The sequence below is a fragment of the Emys orbicularis genome, chromosome 19 (assembly GCF_028017835.1).
Source record: "Emys orbicularis isolate rEmyOrb1 chromosome 19, rEmyOrb1.hap1, whole genome shotgun sequence".
Lineage (NCBI taxonomy): Eukaryota > Metazoa > Chordata > Testudines > Emydidae > Emys > Emys orbicularis.
The window spans coordinates 16,599,863-16,618,602 of NC_088701.1; the positions used below are offsets into that span (position 1 = coordinate 16,599,863).

The 18,740-nt window shown below is 50.1% G+C and overlaps 1 protein-coding gene across 8 annotated transcripts in view; it reads left to right on the forward strand.

Annotated features, from left to right (window-relative positions):
- The window catches only part of LOC135891695 (gametocyte-specific factor 1-like), a 43,397-nt gene extending 25,036 nt beyond the window's left edge, over positions 1-18,361 (forward strand). For 6 of the 8 annotated variants that reach the window (XM_065419319.1, XM_065419321.1, XM_065419324.1 and 3 more), the window contains 5 exons: positions 9,895-9,995; positions 11,376-11,502; positions 12,865-12,951; positions 13,411-13,474; positions 17,995-18,361. In XM_065419319.1, coding sequence (XP_065275391.1) covers positions 9,895-9,995; positions 11,376-11,502; positions 12,865-12,951; positions 13,411-13,474; positions 17,995-18,085 — 470 coding nt within the window. In that variant the 3' untranslated portion in view covers positions 18,086-18,361. The remainder of the gene's footprint in view (positions 1-9,894; positions 9,996-11,375; positions 11,503-12,864; positions 12,952-13,410; positions 13,475-17,994) is intronic. The other 2 variants (XM_065419320.1, XM_065419323.1) reach the window with 2 other exon arrangements.
- Positions 18,362-18,740: the final 379 nt, after the last annotated feature.

The window sequence follows — 18,740 nt, forward strand, 5'->3', positions numbered from 1 at the left end:
TGTCCTCATATCTTGGGCATGTCTTGTACTCTAGGACATTTGCTGTCCGGTCTCTGAAGGGACTAGTTACTAAGGTACTTGCTCAAGGCACAATGCTTTCATGAGCAGAACAATCCCATGGAATGAGGGAGCAGTCGAACTAAGATCCCAAATGAGGGTGGACTCCAACAAAGCTGCTCCCTGCCCAAAGTGAATGTTACTGAACTAGTGTCACTTCCTGAAAGCATGGTGTCCTAGAGGACTTTCCTCCACTAGAAACAGGCTGGAGCAGCAGGTGTCATGGAGTGAGATTGAATATTTTGAAACCCAGTGATGCAAAAAGAGGAAGATTACCATGCGTAGAGCAACAGGCCCCTGTAATTTTATTTTGACCCAAAACTGTCAGGTTTCTTTTCTCCAGCTTTAGGTTTTATCGAATTGCAATGTGTATCAGAGTCTAAATGCAGAACAGCAGAGAGCAAATCTCTTTATGTCAAGGCCAGTTCTTTGTTCATAGCATTTGTCTAGCTCTTGAGGTGTGATGCCTTTGGAAGGTCAAATCAAGGTCAGAAACCAACCAGGATAACCAATTTCACTTGTGTTAGGCTGGCAATTGCAAAACAAATGCAGGATTAGCTGGTTTAAACTGGCAATTTTTTTTAAAGCTCTACCAAGATTTGATTCATTGTTTCCTTGTCCTCCACTGTCAGCATCCATCTGTTGTCTTGTCCTTCGATTGGAAGCTTTTTACAGGGGCTAGCACAGTGGGGTCCTGCTTCATGCCTAACACTCCTGGGCACTACTGCAATACACCTAAATACTAATATGATTGATTGTATCGCTGTAGTGCCTAGGAGCTCTAGTCTTGGACCAGGACCCCATAGTGCTAGGTGCTGTACAAACACAGAACAAAAAGATGGCCCCTGCCCCATAGAGCTTCCAGTCTGGGAAGTTGGCAGTTCTAGGTCCTAAGCGTTTTGGCAGGTGTTAATGGCCACGATGTGGACTAATTCACCTGGCCCCTGTGTATATGAGGCACCTTATGGATAGGGTTCACCTGGTAGCTGTCTAGTATAAGCAAATACAAGTAGCAGGAAGGCTTATTATTTGTACTGTGGTAGCAAGGAGGAGTCCCAGTCATAGATTTTAAGGTCCAAGGGACCACTGTGACCATTTGGTCTGACCTCCTAGCACAGGCCAGAGAGAACCTCACCCAGTGATTCCTGCATCACACCCATCACTTTTAGATCTTTTAGAAAGATCCTTTCTTAGTCTTGATTTAAAGGCTTCAGGGAATGAAGAATCCACCATGACCCTAGTTGAGTTGTTCCAGTAGTTAATTACTCTCACTGTTAAAAAATTGCACCTTATTTCTAGTCTGAATCTCTCTAATTTCAGCTTCCAACAATTGGCTCTCATTCTGCCTTTGTCAGCTCCATTGAAGAGCATTCTGCAATTGGAAATCTCCTCCCTGTGTAGGTACTTGAGTTCAAGTCACCTTTTAACCTTCCCTTCAACGGTGACCACTTCCTCTCAGCCAGGAGCCCATTGCGCTAGGCCAGTGGTTCTCAACCAGGGAGATGCGAACCCCTAGGGGTACACAGAAGTCTTCCAGGGAGTACATCAACTCATCTAGAGATTTGCCCAGTTTTACAACAGGCTACATAAAAAGCACTAGCAAAGTTAGTACAAACTAAAATTTCATACAGGCAATGACGTGTTTATACTGCTCTATAGACTGTACACTGAAATGTAAGTACAATAGTTATACTCCAATTGATTTATGCTGTCCTTATGCATAGAGTGTCCTCCCTGAACTCATCCATAAAGCCACTCTACTTTCCTTCAAATCCTTCCTCCAGGCCCCCTGACAAGGAATTAGCCCTGGTCAAGTAGGGGCCCCAAGGGGAAGAGCTGAGACACACTTGACTCTATATTTTATCCCTCTCATTCCACCCTTGGTCTTTTCCATAGAATGTAAACTCTTTGGGGCAGGGACCCTCTTCTCTATACGTGCAGGCAGTGCTAAGCACAGCAAGGGTGCTAACAGAGTGCAAATCACACACCACGCAGCAACACTGAACCACTTTTTCAGGGTTTTTGTCCTTTGCTGTCAGTCCAATGGGTCTGTGGCCACTTCATCCATTGTGATCTCCAGCTTGTTCCATGCTAAGAGGGAATCCTGCCCCAACTGCCTGGGCTTAGTGTTGGGAGCCATCCAGCTGCCTGTACTGTACATGCAATTTGGTGCTCTAAACCCGAAGCCCCAGTGGACATATAAGAAAGGGGGCTGAACGTGGCAGACCCACTAGCCAAAATCCAGCATTGGGGTGAAGAACTATGGCCAAAGCTTTCAAATGGGGGCGTCTAATGTCCAGTATCTAAAGCCACATCTAGGCACCTTGATAAGCAGCTTGATTATTTGGAGACACTGGGCTCCTGCTGATTTCAGCAACTCTGAAAAATCAGCCCATTTATTTAGGTGCCTAAATAGGGATGTAGGTACCAAACTTCAAGGCACCCAAATGGGAACAGATTGGCCCATCCCTTGGTCAAATTCTAATGAACGGCCAATGACCTTCAAAATGCTGGACCTCCCTGGCTTCAGTTGGGGCTGATGCAGATGCTCAGCAACCCTTTTGCAATTTGGATGCTGTGATTACAGCTGTGGAAGATTCCCAAGACATGATCCTAGCAGAGCCAATGCTTCATAGGGGCCAGGCCTTGGCTTTTCTTTATCTTATTAAAGGTAACTAGAAAATAATTTAATTAAAATTAATTAGGTCCATTAGGTCCATCAATGGCTATTAGACAGGATGGGCAGGGATGGTGTCCCTAGCCTCTGTTTGCCAGGAGCTGGGAATGGGTGACAGGGGATGGATCACTTGATTACCTGTTCTGTTTATTCCCTCTGGGGCACCTGGCATTGGCCACTGTCCGAAGACAGGATACTGGGCTAGGTGGACCTTTGGTCTGACCCAGTATGGCTGTTCTTATGTTAAAAATTAAGTGGGGGACTCAATGAAAACGAGACACTGCATCTAACTCAACTGATTTCAAAGGTGCTAAACTTGATCATGCCAGTACAAGTGTGATCAGAATCAGGTCCAATATTTTAACCTCTACTGAAAGTCAAAGCTAACGTCACTCATTTCTGGGCTGTTGAACACTCATCGGGCTTGTTTGCCGAGTGCACGACGGAGCAGATTTGTCAGGCATCGGCACCGCCGCTTTGAGACAGCCATTACTGAATGTAATGAAGCCTGACATTGGTGGGTTTGTTTAGGAGGCCCTATATCTCCTTCTACAGAAATTCCAATCTGTTCGGGATCAGAACAAATAACATTTATGGGTCAGCGAAGCTCAGTATGAACAATTTCACTGCGATTATCGCAGCTTACAGACTAAAGATGGAACGTCAGTGTTTAGATGCGTCTGATGGAGACATGGGGAAGATGCTCCATGCACAGCCTGCATGGAAGGGGTTGTAATAAGCCAGCAGACAGCAGTTTGGGAACTTTACATTTTCCATGGCAACTTTAAACAAAGCTACAGGAGACATGAGCAGAGCCAGCAGAAAGCAACTAATTTGCATCAAATGAACCATACTGCAGGAACTATTGTCTTCAAAGTGCTTTTGACTCTGAAAAGAGAGACTGTCTAAATTCCATCAAGGGGGCCCATGTCCATCATCTCTCTGAGACGCCATAGTAAATGTGCTCACCTTGCAAGCAAGCAGAGGTTTTCTTCTACTCACCCTGCAAACTAATGCCAGGATCAAAGAGTTAAGCTGGGCTTTTGTCCTCATGCATCATTGCCTGTAATAACTGTTCTGTGGGTCAATTTAAATGACACACGCGCTTAGCTGGCACAGTAGTAACTGATTAAGATTATGAGCAATCAGAACATAAAAACGGCCATACTGGGTCAGACCAATGGTCCATCTAGTCCAGTATCCTGTCTTCTGACAGGGGCCAATACCCGGTGCTTCAGAGGGACTGAACAGAACAGGTAATCATCAAATGATCCATCCCGTTGCCCGTTCCCAGCTTCTGGCAAACAGAGGCTAGGGACACTTCAGAGCATGGTTTTGCATCCCTGCTCATCCTGACTAATAGCCATTCATGAATTTATCTAGTTATTTTTTAAACCCTGTTATAGTCTTGGCCTTCACAACATCCTCTGGCAAGGAATTCCACAGGTTGACTGTGCGTTATGTGAAGAAATACTTCCTTTTGTTGGTTTTAAACCTGCTGCCTATTAATTTCATTTGGTGACCCCTAGTTCTTGTGTTATGAGAAGGATTAAATAACACTTCCTTATTTACTTTCTCCACATCAGTCATGATTTTATAGACCTCTATCATATCCCCCCTTAGTCGTCTCTTTTCCAAGCTGAAAAGTCCCAGTCTTATTAATCTCTCCTTATATGGAAGTCATCCATACCCCTAATCATTTTTGTTGCCCTTTTTTGTACCTTTTCCATTTCAAATATATCGTTTTTGAGATGGGGCGAATCCATCTGCACACAGTATGCAAGATACGGATGTACTATGGAATTATATAGAGGCAATATGATATTCATTCTGTTAATGTTGCATTTGTTTAGTCACTATACAGTGCCTAGCACAACAGATCCTTGTCCATAACTAGGGCTCCTGGGCACTGTGCTAAGACAAATAAATAATAACAATGATGATGCAGAATAGACCCAAGCTCTCCCTCCTGTACCTGGGCTGGCTCTGCAGAGTTAAAAGGAGCAAAATGCAACAAATCCTCCCCCTTCTCATTTTTGTCACTACAGTCACAGCTCTGATTCCAACACACACACACAGCAGGCCAGCTAAGAAGAGGCCATATTTAGACAGTCATGTTTCAGAGCAAAAGCACATCATGGTACTGAAGTGACATCTTCCAGAGGCCCCAGCATGTGCCGGGCAGCTTAGTCTAAGCAGGGCAGCCCATAGCTCATGAGCATACACCCCTCCCTACTTGACCACACTCCCAGCATACATAGGGTTGCCAGACGGAACACCCGGTCGAAAAGGGACCCTGGCAGTTACAGTCAGCACCGCCAACCGGGCTGTTAAAAGTCCAGTCGGCAGTGCTGCAAGTCTAAAGCAGGCTAGTCCCTACATGTCCTGGCACTGCGCTGTGCCCCAGAAGTGACCAGCAGGTCCGGCTCCCAGGCAGGGGGGCCACGGGGCTCCGTGCGCTGGCCCCACCCCGAGCACCAGCTCCATACTCCCATTGGTCGGGAACCACGGCCAATGGGAGCTGGTGGGGCAGTGCCTGCATGTGAGAGCAGCGCACAGGGAGTCCTGGCCCGCCGCCAAAGAGCTGGACATGCTGCTGGCCACTTCCCAGGTGCAGCACAGAGCCAGGACAGGCAGGCAGCCTGCCTTAGCCCCGCTGCGCCACTGACTGGGAGCCGCCCGAGGTAAGCCTGTGCCCCAACCCCCAGCCCTGAGCACCGCCCACAAACCCAGAGCCCCCTCCTGCACCCCAAACCCCTCATCCCTGGCCCCACCCCAGAGCCTGCACCGCCAGTTGGAGCCCTCATGCCCTCTGCACCCCAATCCCTTGCATCAAGATGCAGCCCCCTCCTGCATGCTGAATCCCTCAGCCCCACCCCCCAGCCTGGAGCCCCCTCCTACACCCCAAACCTCTCATCCCCAGCCCCACCCCAGCCAGAACCCTCACTCCCTCCTGCACCCCAACTCCCTGCCCCAGCCTGGAGCCTCCTCCCACACCCTAAACCCGTCATTTCTGGCCCCACCCTGGAGCCTGCACCCCTAGTTAGAGCCCTCACCCCCTCCCGCACCCCAACCCCCTGCCGCAGCTCAGTGAAAGTGAGTGAGGGTGGGGAAGAGCGAGCCACCAAGGGAGGGGGAATGTACTGAGTGGGGGGCGGAGTCTCAGGGAAGGGGCAGGGCTAGGGTGTTTAGTTTTGTGTGATTAGAACAGTGGTCTCCAAACTTTTTTGATCATGCACTCCTATCCGTGCCGCGCCGAAGCAAAAAAAAAAAGCGCTCCTCCTGCCGCGCACCCCCAAGGACCCTCTTGTACACCCCCTGGGGTGCGCGCACCACACTTTGGAGACCACTGGATTAGAAAATTGGCAACCCTAAGCATACATAGTTCCCTGGTCCTCAAACTGCACTCCCGGAGTGCACTGCTCTCTCCCCCCCCCCCCCCTGCCTCCTCCCCCAGCTGCTGTCCCAGCATACACTCTTAGCCATGTTCCCAGCATGCACTGCTCCTCACCCTCAGCTGCTGTCCCAGCATGCACTGCTCCACCTCTTAGCCATGTTCCCAGCATGCACTGCTCCCCCCACCAGCTGCTGTCCCAGCATACACTGCTCCACCTCTTAGCCATGTTCCCAGCATGCACTGCTCCTCCCCCTCAGCTGCTGTCCCAGCATACACTGCTCCACCTCTTAGCCATGTTTCCAGCATGCACTGCCCCAATTCAGGGTGCAGTCCCATCATGCACTGCTCTCCCATCCAGGCTGCATTGCATCCCCTGCTGCCACTGCTGTCCCAGCATGCACCGTGACCCCTTAGCCACACTCCCACCCTGCACCCGGCCCTCCCAACACACCCTGCTCCATTCCAAACCCAAACCCAGTGGGCGCTAATAACTAGGGTTACCATTTTTTAAAATAACAGAGAGGACACTCCAAGGGGCCCCGCCCCCGCCCCAACTCCGCCCCCTTCCCCGGCCCCGCCCCGGCCCCACCCCAACTCTGCACTTTTCCCAAAGTCCCTGCCCCAACTCCGCCCCCTCCCCTGAACGCTCCGCCCCCTGCTCCTCCCCCTCCCCTGCTTCCCGCGAATCAAATGTTCGCGGGAAGCCTGAAACAGGGAGGCAGGCAGCAGGTAAGCTGGGGGGGGGGGGGGGGGGGAGGGCGCGAGGAGGCGCGGCCCAGTCCAGCCCCCTGGCCGAGCAGCTCGGGCCCGGCTTGGCTTGGGCACTGGGGCGCCAGCCCCGGCCTGCCCCGGCCCCGGCAGTTCCAGCTCGGCTCGGGCCCCGGGGCACCGGCCCCGGCCGAGTGGCTCCGGCCCCGGTGGCTCCGGCCCGGCCCAGCTCGGCTCGGGCCCTGGGACGCCAGCCCCGGCCCGCCCCGGCCCTGGCGGTTCCAGCTTGGCTCGGGCCCCGGGGCACCGGCCCCGGCCGAGCGGCTCCGGCCCCGGCGGCTCCGGTCCGGCCCGGCTCGGCTCCGGCCCTGGGGCACCGGCCCTGGCCGAGCGGTTGCGGCTCCGGCCGGGCTGGGCTCGGCTCGGCTTGGGCCCTGGGGCGCCGGCCCCGTCCCGCCCCGGCCCCGGTGGCTCCAGCTCGGCTTGGGCCCCGGGACATGGGCACCGGCCCCGGCCGAGCGGCTCCGGCCCCGGCGTCTCCAGCCCAGCCCGGCTCCGGCCCTGGGGCACCGGCCCTGGTTCCGGCCGAGCACGCTGGCCCCGGCTGAGCAGCTCCGGCCCGCCCCGGCCCCGGTGGCTCCAGCTCGGCTTGGGTCCCGGGGCACCGGCCCCGGGGCACCGGCCAAGCGGCTCCGGCCCTGGCGACTCCAGCTCGGATCGCGTCCCCCCAGCGGCTCCGGCTCCGGCCCCGGCCCCAGCGCGGATCCGAGCCCCACGACCCCTCCCTATTTTCCCGGACATGTCCGGCCTTTTGGAATTTCCCCCCGGACGGGGATTTGATGACCAAAAAGCCGGACATGTCCGGGAAAATCCGGACGTATGGTAACCCTACTACTAACCCGAGCGCAGAGTGACCCGGCACCTCCGTCACAGCCCACCCCTCCCTGCGCTGCCCGGCTAGCCCCGCCCCTTCAGCTGGGGGGGTGACTTGAGCAGCCTCATTATGGTGCCCGAAAGGGGGGGTGGGGGTTAGAGCCTCGCTGTGGTCTCGTGCCGGCGGAGGGAGGAGTTCCGCAGTGGCTGCTCCGGAGCTCAAGGAGCCGCCTTCGCAGTAAGGCCACGCGCTGCTTCGGCGCAAAGTCTGCTGGGTAACGGCTCGCGCCCGGTTCCCCTCAGCACGGCCGGGCCGGGGCTGCGGGGCGTAGCTTCCCCCCCCACTTCCTCAGGTGCCCCCGGCTGGGTCGGGGGAGACGCGGGCCGGGTCGTTGGGGAGCTCGTCTCTCTCGTTAGGTGCCGGTGGTTGGGGGACCGCCCCGCTTGTCCCCCCCGTGGGTGGGGCTGGGCTAGGGCCCTGCTGCTGCCGGCTCCGGGGCTGACACCGGCTGCCATGCCCCTGCCTGGTCCCGGCTGTGCGGGGCGCTGCGAGCCTGCGCCCTACCGGGGGCCGGTGGGATCGTGTTGCCCAGCACCCCGGCTTGCGGTGTGAGTGCCCAGGTCACTGGCTGCCCACGGCTCAGCCTCGCACTGCGCTGCCCCGGGCCCCAGGCTATGGTCTGTGCCCCCTTCAGTGTCCTTTGGCTGCGACATGCCCCCCGTAGTGCGCTGGGGGCAGGTGGGGAAGGACATACCAGTGCCCTCGCTGGGGTATCCTAGGTCAGACCGTGCCAGTTTGTCAAAGGCACCTCCGAAATTATTGGTGCTGGTCAGATCTGCAGTTCACCCTTGAGAGAGGGATCCGCAGCTGACACACTTGGCCCATGTGTGCCAATTTTAGTAGGCTCCGGGGGGGCTCCGGACCCCGGCAGGGGAGAGCGGCTCGGGGCCGCACGAGTGGCCATGTAAAGTTTATCGGCTCGGGGTGGACCCCGGCCGGCTCCTCGCCCCTGTAGGGGGGTAGCGTCCACCCCTCCCCCCTTGTCCTGGCTCCTCAGCTGAGCCCCCCCCCCGTCGCCCTCCTGGGGGAGCAGCCCCCTTGCGAGCCCCCCTTGCCCACCTGGTGCCCGTACTCACCAGCTCCAGGAACTGGAAGCCGGCCACCACCCCCTCCCTCCAGGCTTGTGCCGGCATTCCAGCTGCAAGCCTGGGAGGGAGGGAGGAGGAATGCCGCTCAGCTGAGGAGCGGGGGGGGGTGGGGGTGGGAACGACTCGGCTCCTTACCTGGCCTGCGGCGGCCGGCGAAACATGCTGGCGCGGTGCGGGGCCGCTACCCCCCTACAGGGGCGAGGAGCTGGCCGGGGTCCCCCCCAAGCCGATAAACTTTACGTGCCCACTCGCGCGGCCCTGAGCCGCTCTCCCCCGCCGCTGCCAGGGTCCGGAGCCCCGCGCCTCTAGCTCCAGCGGCTCCTTCCCCGCGGGGCGGTGGGACGTGCCCGGGGCCCTGAGGGGAGGCGGGGGTGCGGCGCGGCCAGGGCCTGCTAATTCCCCCGGCACCTGCAAAACGGCTTTTTTTTCTTTTACTCCCCCCCCGCCCCGCGTCCCAATATTTCCTGTCCGTGATCTGGTCACCCTAAGCACCTGCCAACCTCTGCACTTACAGGGCCAAGTGCACTGTAGTGCAAATTGCAGCCTTAACTCCAGACATGTTTGATTTTTCTTACTCCAGCAGAGATTGCCTTTGAGTATGAAGGTAAATGCAAAAGGATTTACTTCAGAATGCCGTGCTTCTGCTGACCCTTAGCATGTCACTACTATACCACTAGCTAATTTGGTAGCTTCAAGGGTTTTTATAGTAATGTGTTTATTTCCAGCTCACTCTTCTGCATAAGTTACTCGTTGATATATACTGGCCACTCTGCACTACTGACTGCACTTTCCTCATTTTTAATTTAATATTCCACTCACCAAAAGTCCAAAGTGAATTTGGTTGGGTGTACACGATGAGTGCCAACTTAGCAATTTTACATTTTTGTCTAGGCTATTAAAAGTTGATGGCTTAACGCCATTAGAGGAAACGTCCAGTACCTAGTATGTTTCCACACTTGTTAATTGTGTTGTTGATGTTCTTAGATCTTGTTTTACAGAATGTTTTCTTGTCTTTTTATTCCTTCTCTTCCAGTTGATGCTTTGGATCCAGAGAAGTTAATACAATGTCCATATGATAAATCTCATCAAATCAGGGCCTGTCGGTTTCCCTATCATCTTATAAAGTGCAGGAAGGTAGGACAGGATGTTAAGGTCTCTAATGCACTTGGGAAATCATATTTTTGTACATGCTAATGCATGGTGAGCTCAGTATGCTGTGTTGCCTTTTGCTAGAAGGATGCATTCACTTGCTATTAGGCTGGAAGAAGCCGTCTTTATATCTCTGTCATCCATTTACCACTTAATATGAACTGGATGCTTTTATTTAGTAATGCACTTCAGATCAGTGCATTTACCCCGAAGAAAGGTGATACAGGTTCTTCAGAATACCTAGGTCAGTGACGGGATCCTATTCTCTTCCAGCTGTTCACTCATGGGACAGGGTATTTACTTCCCACTTCAGGCCATGGAGCAAATGCAGCCAGCGTTGTATGGATGCCTTCTGGCTGGCCAAAGCCGAAATGATCTGATGTTGCAGCTAATTCTTGACTTTGCAATCAAGAGCAGTGCAGCTGCTAAGACATCTATTTTTATATTGCTAATAACTCTATTCAGTGTACGTCTGTCTGAAACTTTCTCTCTTCTCAGGCTTCTATCCTGGGCTAGAATGCTATATATTTACTAGGAGAAGCTGCTCCTTTATTTTGTCCTCTCAGGCAGTATCATGTTTTAACTTCTCCAGTGCTAGTGTATATTAGTTGTACTGGTATAACTGCATCCACCTGTTAAGATGATGTACCGGTATAACTGTATTGGTTAGGAATCACACCCCTAGCCAACATAGCTATAGTAATATAAAAGCCATGCAGAGCAGGCCTGAGCAGTGTGTGTTCTTCTTCTCTGTCGTCTTGCTCTTTTCTAAGGGTAAAGTTTCTTCTTTCAGTGGGGGATAGTAGTGCTCTTCTTTACCTCTACTGGCAAAGTGCTCCCAATATAGATGTGGCCTCAGCTGGAACATGGAGTAACTTCCCTCCTGTTTCAGGAGGGTTAAATTAACTGCAAAGACTTAAGCTCTAGCGCAGGCAGGAACTTGTTCTCTAGTCTGTCGCTCACTTAATTTAAACATAAAGTGGCTGAATTATTTAGGGTTTCAAGGCACTTACTCCCCGTGTAGCTTTTTAGGGCAATTTCATCTGTGCATCGAACCATGCCAGTGATGACACTGCAACAGTTTCACTGTGTTTGTTCTGGGGCTGATCTTCAATCAGATAAATTCAGGGTATTGTTTAAATGTAAAAATGAACAAACATAGCCTGTATCTTAAAGGATGCATATGCTTTGCTGTTTCTACACTGCATTTGTGCTCAGGACCTGAGCTGAGTTTTGGCTTTCCTTGTTTACATTTTTTCAACCTATTTCAGGATGCAGATTGCACAAACCCTTCACTAGTGACTAGAAAACACAAGGGTTAGGATGAATTCAGTGAGATAGCACGTACTTTTTCTGTTTCTCTAGAACCACCCTGATATTGCAAAGCAGCTAGCCACATGCCCCTTTAATGCCCGCCATCTGGTTCCCAGAGATGAGATCAGCCATCATATATCAAGCTGTGATGACAAAAGCTGCATTGAGCAAGACATTGGTGAGAAAATATTAGATTCCTTTGGCTCTGTAAAGTCACTTCTGGAACTCTTGGGCTAACAGCGTTCTAACTTAATTTTTGCTGTTAAAGATTGTTTTAATACTCTATTATTCCATAAGCAACCCTTTACCTGTAGTGCTATGTGATACAGAAACAGCAGGAGCCCTTGGAGACTTGAGTTTCATTCATTCTGTGTCCATGCAAATTCTCCTAAGCATCTGAGAGGCAACTGGCTTGCATTACCTGTGTTATCTGCCAGAGATTTTAGCATTAAAATGGGAACTGTACATTGTGCCATAAACTGTGTGTGTTGAAATGAGATCTAGTTGGTAATCTGGGCCGCTTAGAGCGGAAAGATAGTGGCCATGAGAGAGGTGGGTCTCCAATGCAGATCTGACCTGATAGTGACCAAAAATCTGTATAGCCTGTCTAGTGGCATGTGTGAAATAAATTGGTCTCAGTCCAGTTCTTAATGGACAAGTGTCTAGATCATAACAATCCTCACTTCTGTTACATCCTACTTGACTATCTTAGCAGAAAAGCCATGACTGGGCCAGGGAGGCTGAATAACTTTCCCAATTGAAGGTGGGTTCCTCCAGTTCAGAGTGGGGCAAGTTGGGGAGGGGATTATGGGGAAGCTTTCCTACCACTGCCCATGCTGTCGGCTCTGACGAGGAGTTGACTGTCCAGGTCTGTCACCCCAGCACCTAAATCACTTGGTTATGGGGGTTGTGTTCCAATTTCTCTCCCCACTGATGTCTATGTGGCTACCACTACACTGGAAAACGTACCTGTTCTCTGGCAAAAGTAGAGTTGTACTGAAGCTAGCAATGATGTGCATGTTAATGTAAATGGGGCTTAGAGCATGATAGTAGTGAAAAAACCCTGAGCAGATTTTTGTGACATGACAATAGAAACACACCTGAACCCTCTCCCAATGCGTATGTTGAAGCAGCTGCACCATTGCTGAAAAATGTGTGCAGAATTGTTTAGCTTTAGAAAAGGCTTAAAACAGGGATTGGCAAATGGGGGACTGCAACCACCCTGCCAGATCATTTGATTTGGCCTGCCAACCATTCTGTGTTGTAGCAAACCTTTCAGAGTTAGGCAATATATAGCCTCTTAAGGTATGGGCCACCAAAGGGATTTTCTGTCCCTTTGCTACCTTCAAGGTGCCCATCCCTGGCCTAAAGAGTTTTGCTCCTAAGACTAGGGGAGTACTGATCAGCTTCCAGTGTGTGCTGCTCCTCTCCAAAGCCTAGAGCTATTCTGCAGCTAGGTCAAAACATGATTAATGTCCCTAAAATAGGATTGTATTTTATCCAAAAAGATTTTCTCACTAAGAATCTTCTTTGCTTTAAGTGAGTCAGTCGAATAACTGCCACAGAGAGAAAATGAACACTGTCAGCATGTGGCAGCCGCCCCCCTGTGACGAAGACTGGGATAAAGGTGAGGAAGCAGGTTGACATAGGGTGGCTGTCAGCCCCTGCTATTCCCTTCTTCTTGCCCCCAAAGAAGTGACATGGACTAAGAGAGAGGTCCCAGAGATCCTTCTGCACAGATCATGTGTTGGGACACCCAGTTATACTGTCCCTGAACAAATTAAGTTCTCCTGCTTCACAGGCTCTACCACATGCCTGCTATTCTCTACAAAACATCTGTTGTTTTCCATGTAGTCTGTTGCCCCATCTGTGCTTTGATGAAAGTGGAAATTGATGATAACCTTTACACTTTATATTTCTCAATTAAATGTTTGCTTTGCTGTCACTTACGCCAAGCCTTGGCTCAATTCTCATTCCGTTTTGTAAACCTAGCAGCGTCTCTGCCATATTTCTCATTTTATGTTGCTATGACGCTTGCAGAAGTTACTCAGTACTGAGCCACAATGATGTCTGTTTCCTTTGGCAGAGATCCAGGAGCAATCAAATTCTACATTCGTTTGGGGCACGTTCAATAGTGGCATAAACAACAGGTAACCAAAGGTGTATTTCTTGTGACAGTGCTTTCCATAGAAGATGTGCTTTCAAACTACTTTTAATTCATGCTGCTGTGTTGATGGGCAGATGCAATTTACTTTATGAATCCTGTTTTGGGGTGATTGTGGGGGAGTTCCCACCGGCATGAATCAACATTCCTATGCCTCTGGGTCAGTGTTTCCTGTCTCCTTTTAGTTGCAGATCCATATGAGAGTATAAGAACATAGTATTGCTACCAGATAATGGTTACTCCTCTAGTTCTACTGTAGTACTATTAGTGCTGATGGTCCTGGATTCAATCCCCACTGGTTATATATTTGTTGGGGGGTTAAACACTAAACTGTTATGCTGGGCTTGATAGAAATGCGGACTGATGTCAGCCCTTAGGCAATTTAGGCTTAAACTTCTGACCTCTAATCTCTCATGACCTGCTGCAAGTAACTTTTAACAGTCAGGAGATTTTGCAGGCAGTTAGAGCCCTGAGTCAGAAATAATTATTTTATTTGTGAAGTGTAATCACAATGCAGGTTTGGAAAATAAAGCATAATGTGTCTGGTCATTATCTCTGTTTCACCCCTGAACAACCAGATCATTGTACTATGCCTTACCTGTCTAATCAGAGGTCATCACGGTATGGCCTTCTACAGCCCGTAACAGTGACATAGAATCATAGGACTGAAAGGGACCTCGAGAGGTCATCCAGTCCAGTCCCCTGCACCCACGGTAGGACTAAGTATTATCTAGACAAGTGCTTTTCAAACCGTGGCTTGTGACCCAGAACTGGGTCACGGAATGGAAGGCACTGGGTTGCAGTGGCTCTGGTCAGCACTGCTGACCGGGCTGTTAAAAGTCCCGTCGGCGGTGCTGCCCAGCTAAAGCAGGCTAGTCCCTACCTGTTCCGACACTGTGCTGCGCCCTCAAAGTGGCCAGCAGCAGGTCTGTCTCCTGGGTCGGGGGGAGCCACGGGGCTCCATGTGCTGACCCTGCCCCGAGCACCGGCTCTGCACTGGGAGCTGGTGGGCGGGGGGGGGGGGGGCAGTGCCTGTGGGCGAGAGCCGCGCGGAGTTGCTTGCACGCCTCTGCCTAGGAGCCGGACCTGCTCCTGGCTGCTTCCAGGGCGCAGCGTGGTCCACAGTGCCAGGACAGGCAGGAAGCCTGCCTCTGCACCCCTGCTGCGCCGCTGACCGGGAGCCGCCCAAGGTAACCCCCTGCCCCAGCCCTGAGCCCCCCCAAACCCAGAGCTCCCTCTTGCACCCCAAACCCCTTATCCCTGGCTCCAACCCAGAGCCTTGACCCCCTCCTGCACCCCAACCCCCTGCGCCAGCCAGAGCCCCCTCCCACACTCTGAACCTCTCATTTCTGGCCCCACCCCGCAGCCCTCACCCCCATACCCCAACTCTCTGCCCCAGCCCTGAGCCCCTCCCACACCCCAGACCCCTCATCCCCAGCTCTGTTGGATCAACTGGGTCACCAGAAAAAAAGTTTGAAAATCACTGATCTAGACCCATCCCTCACAGCTGTCTGTCTAACCTGCTCTTAAAAATCTCCAATGATGGAGATTCCACAACCTTCCTAGGCAACTTATTCCAGTGCTTAACCACCCTGACATGACGTTTTTCCTAATGTCCAACTTAAACCATGCTGAAATTTAAGCCCATTGTTTTTTGTCCTATTATCAGAGGTTAAAGAGAACAATTTTTCTCCCTTTTCCTCATAACAACCTTTTATCTACTTGAAAACTGTTATCATGTCCCTTCTCAGTCTTCTCTTCTCCAGACTAAACAAGCCCATTTTTTTCCAGTCTTCCCTCATAGGTCATGTTTTCTAGACCTTTAATCATTTTTGTTGCTCTTCCCTGGACTTTCTTCAATTTGTCAATGTGGCACCCAGAATTGGACACAATACTCCTGCTCTAATCCATGCTGATTAAATGTCAACTGAAGAATTACTTCTCGAATCTTGCTTACAACACTCCTGCTAATGCATCTCAAAATGATGTTGACTCATATTGATCCACTATGACCCCCAGATCTCTTTCTTCAGTACTCCATCCTGGGCAGTCATTTCCTATTTTGTATGTGTGCAACTGATAGTGGAGTACTCTGAATTTGTCCTTATTGAATTTCATCCTATGATGGGTTCCCCTGGGGGTGCCACCTGGAACCTGGGTTCCACTGAGCCCTATAACTCACCAGCTTGGGCTCCCTCTTAGCACTGTGCTGCTGTGACCGGCTATAGACCACTCCCGGTCCTACACTCCCACCAGCATTCACACAGGCAGGGACACACCCAGCTGCAGTTGCAGGCAGGCTTTGGACAGCCACTGCATGAACCAACAATAGAGAGGCTACAGCCAAAATAACCCCCAGCCTGGGACCCCAGAGCTCTACCGTCCTGCCCTGATCAAAACACCAACCAGTATGAATTTATTACCCAGTTCGCCACTCCCTCAATGTGGAGAGGACAATGCATACTTGTGTTAACCAGGCTGAGATTTTTCCCAAGACACTTCGGTCACAGGCACACCGGTTTAGATAAAGCAAAGAACAAGTTTATTAACTACAAAAGATAGAAAACAGACCAAAGCGGATTACCTAGTAAATAAACAGAACCGCAAACTAAGCCTAAAATTCTAGAAAGATTGGATATGAATTAGCAGCTTCTCACCTTGGCTGGCGATATAAGCAGGCTTGCAGATTCTTAAGGGACAAGCTGCATTTGTTTTGCAGCTTGGGATCTCGTACCCCGTTCCAAGACTTTTTCTTTCAGAGCTTCTGTTTGTTGTTGAGTTGTGGGGGAGTGAAGAACAACCGGTGATGTCACTCCCTGCCTTGTATAGCTTTTTAATATGGCGGGAACTCTGTTTCAAACTTGGTTTCCAGACCAGTTTGTGGAAAAATTCAGATACCCAAAATGGAGTCCAGAGACATGTGATCTGGTCACATGCCGTTGCAGAGTCCTAACAGCCATAACTTACAGGCTGGCCTTCCACAGGAAGGCTAAGCTATTGCACAGCCCATTGTCTTCGTTGATGAGCCATTATCACTGTTTGGCTTCTTCATTGTTGTATCTGAAAGGCTGGCTGTGGGTGTTTTCTAGAGTAAGCCCATTTGAAATATAGATACCTAGTCAATATTCATAACTTCAGATACAAAAATGATACATGCATACAAATAGGATAATCATATTCAGCAAATCATAATTTTCCCAATGACTCCTTACATGACCCATCTTGTACAAAATGCTTCATAATTATGCCATGATCATATCCTAATAATATTACTATGACGAATACGGAGTGTAGTGTCGCACGTCCTATTTACTTCAGACCATTTCTCCAGTTTGTCCAGATAGTTTTGAATTTTAATCCTATCCTCCAAAGCACTTGCAACTCCTCGCAGCTTGGTATCCTCTGCAAACTTTATAAATGTGCTCTCTATGCCATTATCTAAATCACTGATGAAGATATTGAACAGAACCGGACCCAAAACTGATCCCTGTGGGACCCCACTCAATATGCCCTTCCAGCTTGACTGTGAACCACCTACTCTCTGTAAACGATTTTCCAACCAGTTATCCACCCACCTTATAGGAGCTCCATCTAGGTTGTATTTCCCTAGTTTGTTTACCGAGGAGGTCATGCGAGTCAGAATCAAAAGCCTTATTAAACTTAAGATACACCACATCTACCACTCCCCCTCCCCCATCCACAAGGCTTGTTACCCTGTCAAAGAAAGCTATTAGGTTGGTTTGACACGATTTGTTCTTGGCAATCCATGCTGACTGTTACTTATCGCCTTATTATTTTCTAGGATTCTGCAATTTGAGTGCTTAATTATTTTCTCAATTATTTTCCCGGGAACTGATGTTAATCTGTAATTCCCCAGGTTGTCCTTATTCCCTTTTTTATAGATTGGCACTATATTTGCCCCTTTTCCAATCCTCTGGAATCTCTCCTGTCTTCCATGACTTTTCAAAGATAATCGCTTATGGCTCAGATATCTTCTCAGTCAGCACCTTGTGTATTTTAGGATGCATTTCATCAGGCCCTGCCGACTTGAAGACATTCAACTTGTCTAAGTAATTTTTAACTTTTTCTTTCCCTATTTTAGCCTCTGATCCTACCTCATTTTCATTGGCATTCACTGTTAGACATCTGCATGGAGATAGAGACGACTAGGGCATGTGTGCTGAGATGCCATTTACAGTTGAGGGCAGAGCAATGTTTATAATCAAGTTTTAACTCTGATTTTTCTTGCTGTCTTTGGCTTATTTCTTTCTTGTTTGGATGACTGATTAGCTGGGGATTTTAGTCAAAAAGTAGATGGCATCAACGTATTTTACACTTTTCTCTAGCCTTTGCGAGGAGAAGTAACTGTTCTGATTGCATGAAGGTTTGTTTAAATTAACATACTCTGTCTTCTTCAATGTTAGAAAAATACTCAAATATTTATAGTAAAAGATACTTGGCTAAACAAGTACACGTGTAGGATAATTCTTATTTGATCTCTTTCAGCCCTGGGTCCAGCGTAGTGATGGAACCAAAGAATAACCTAATGCCAGGCATGAGAGCACCCAAGTCCTTGCCATATAGCCTATCCTGGTAAAGCAGTAAGTGCAAAGACAGGTGGTCTCCCCATGCTGTAAGCTGGGGCCTACATGTTAGCTCAAAGTGGCACGGGACAACTTTCCTCTGTATTTTGATTCCACGTGTCAGCATTCTCCTACATAAACTGAAATGCTTTTATTCCCACCATCAGCAAGTGGAGATGGAGAGCTCTGTAACACAGTCCTCCCTAGAAGCAGCTGCATTTCTGTGGTGGGTGGAGTGTCTTCTGTGTCCAGGTTTTATTTCGTTGTAATAAAGGTTCGCTTGTGGCAAAGGTTGTCTGGCTCCATGTATTGCCCCCATTACTATAGCATCTGACATCTAAATGTCAGATTATTATTCATCGCTTACAGACAGGTCTGAGTTTGGCACAGTGGAGCTCAACACAGTTGTAGCTCTTCAGGTATAGCTGCTACTGGAGTCAGTGGAAGCTGTACACATGTGTAGCAGCTGTAGCATTTGGTTTGGTTTTGCAAAACCTGATTGAAATCTCATAGCTAGGGTGTGTCTATCCACGGAAACCTAACAGTATTACTTCCAAGGGGATGTAACCTAAACTGAAAAGGCCATTGTTATTTGGAACGTAGGAAGCCACCCGCATAGTGATGTAGTAATGAGTACTCCTGAGGGAATTCTGCGCTAAAAAATTAAAC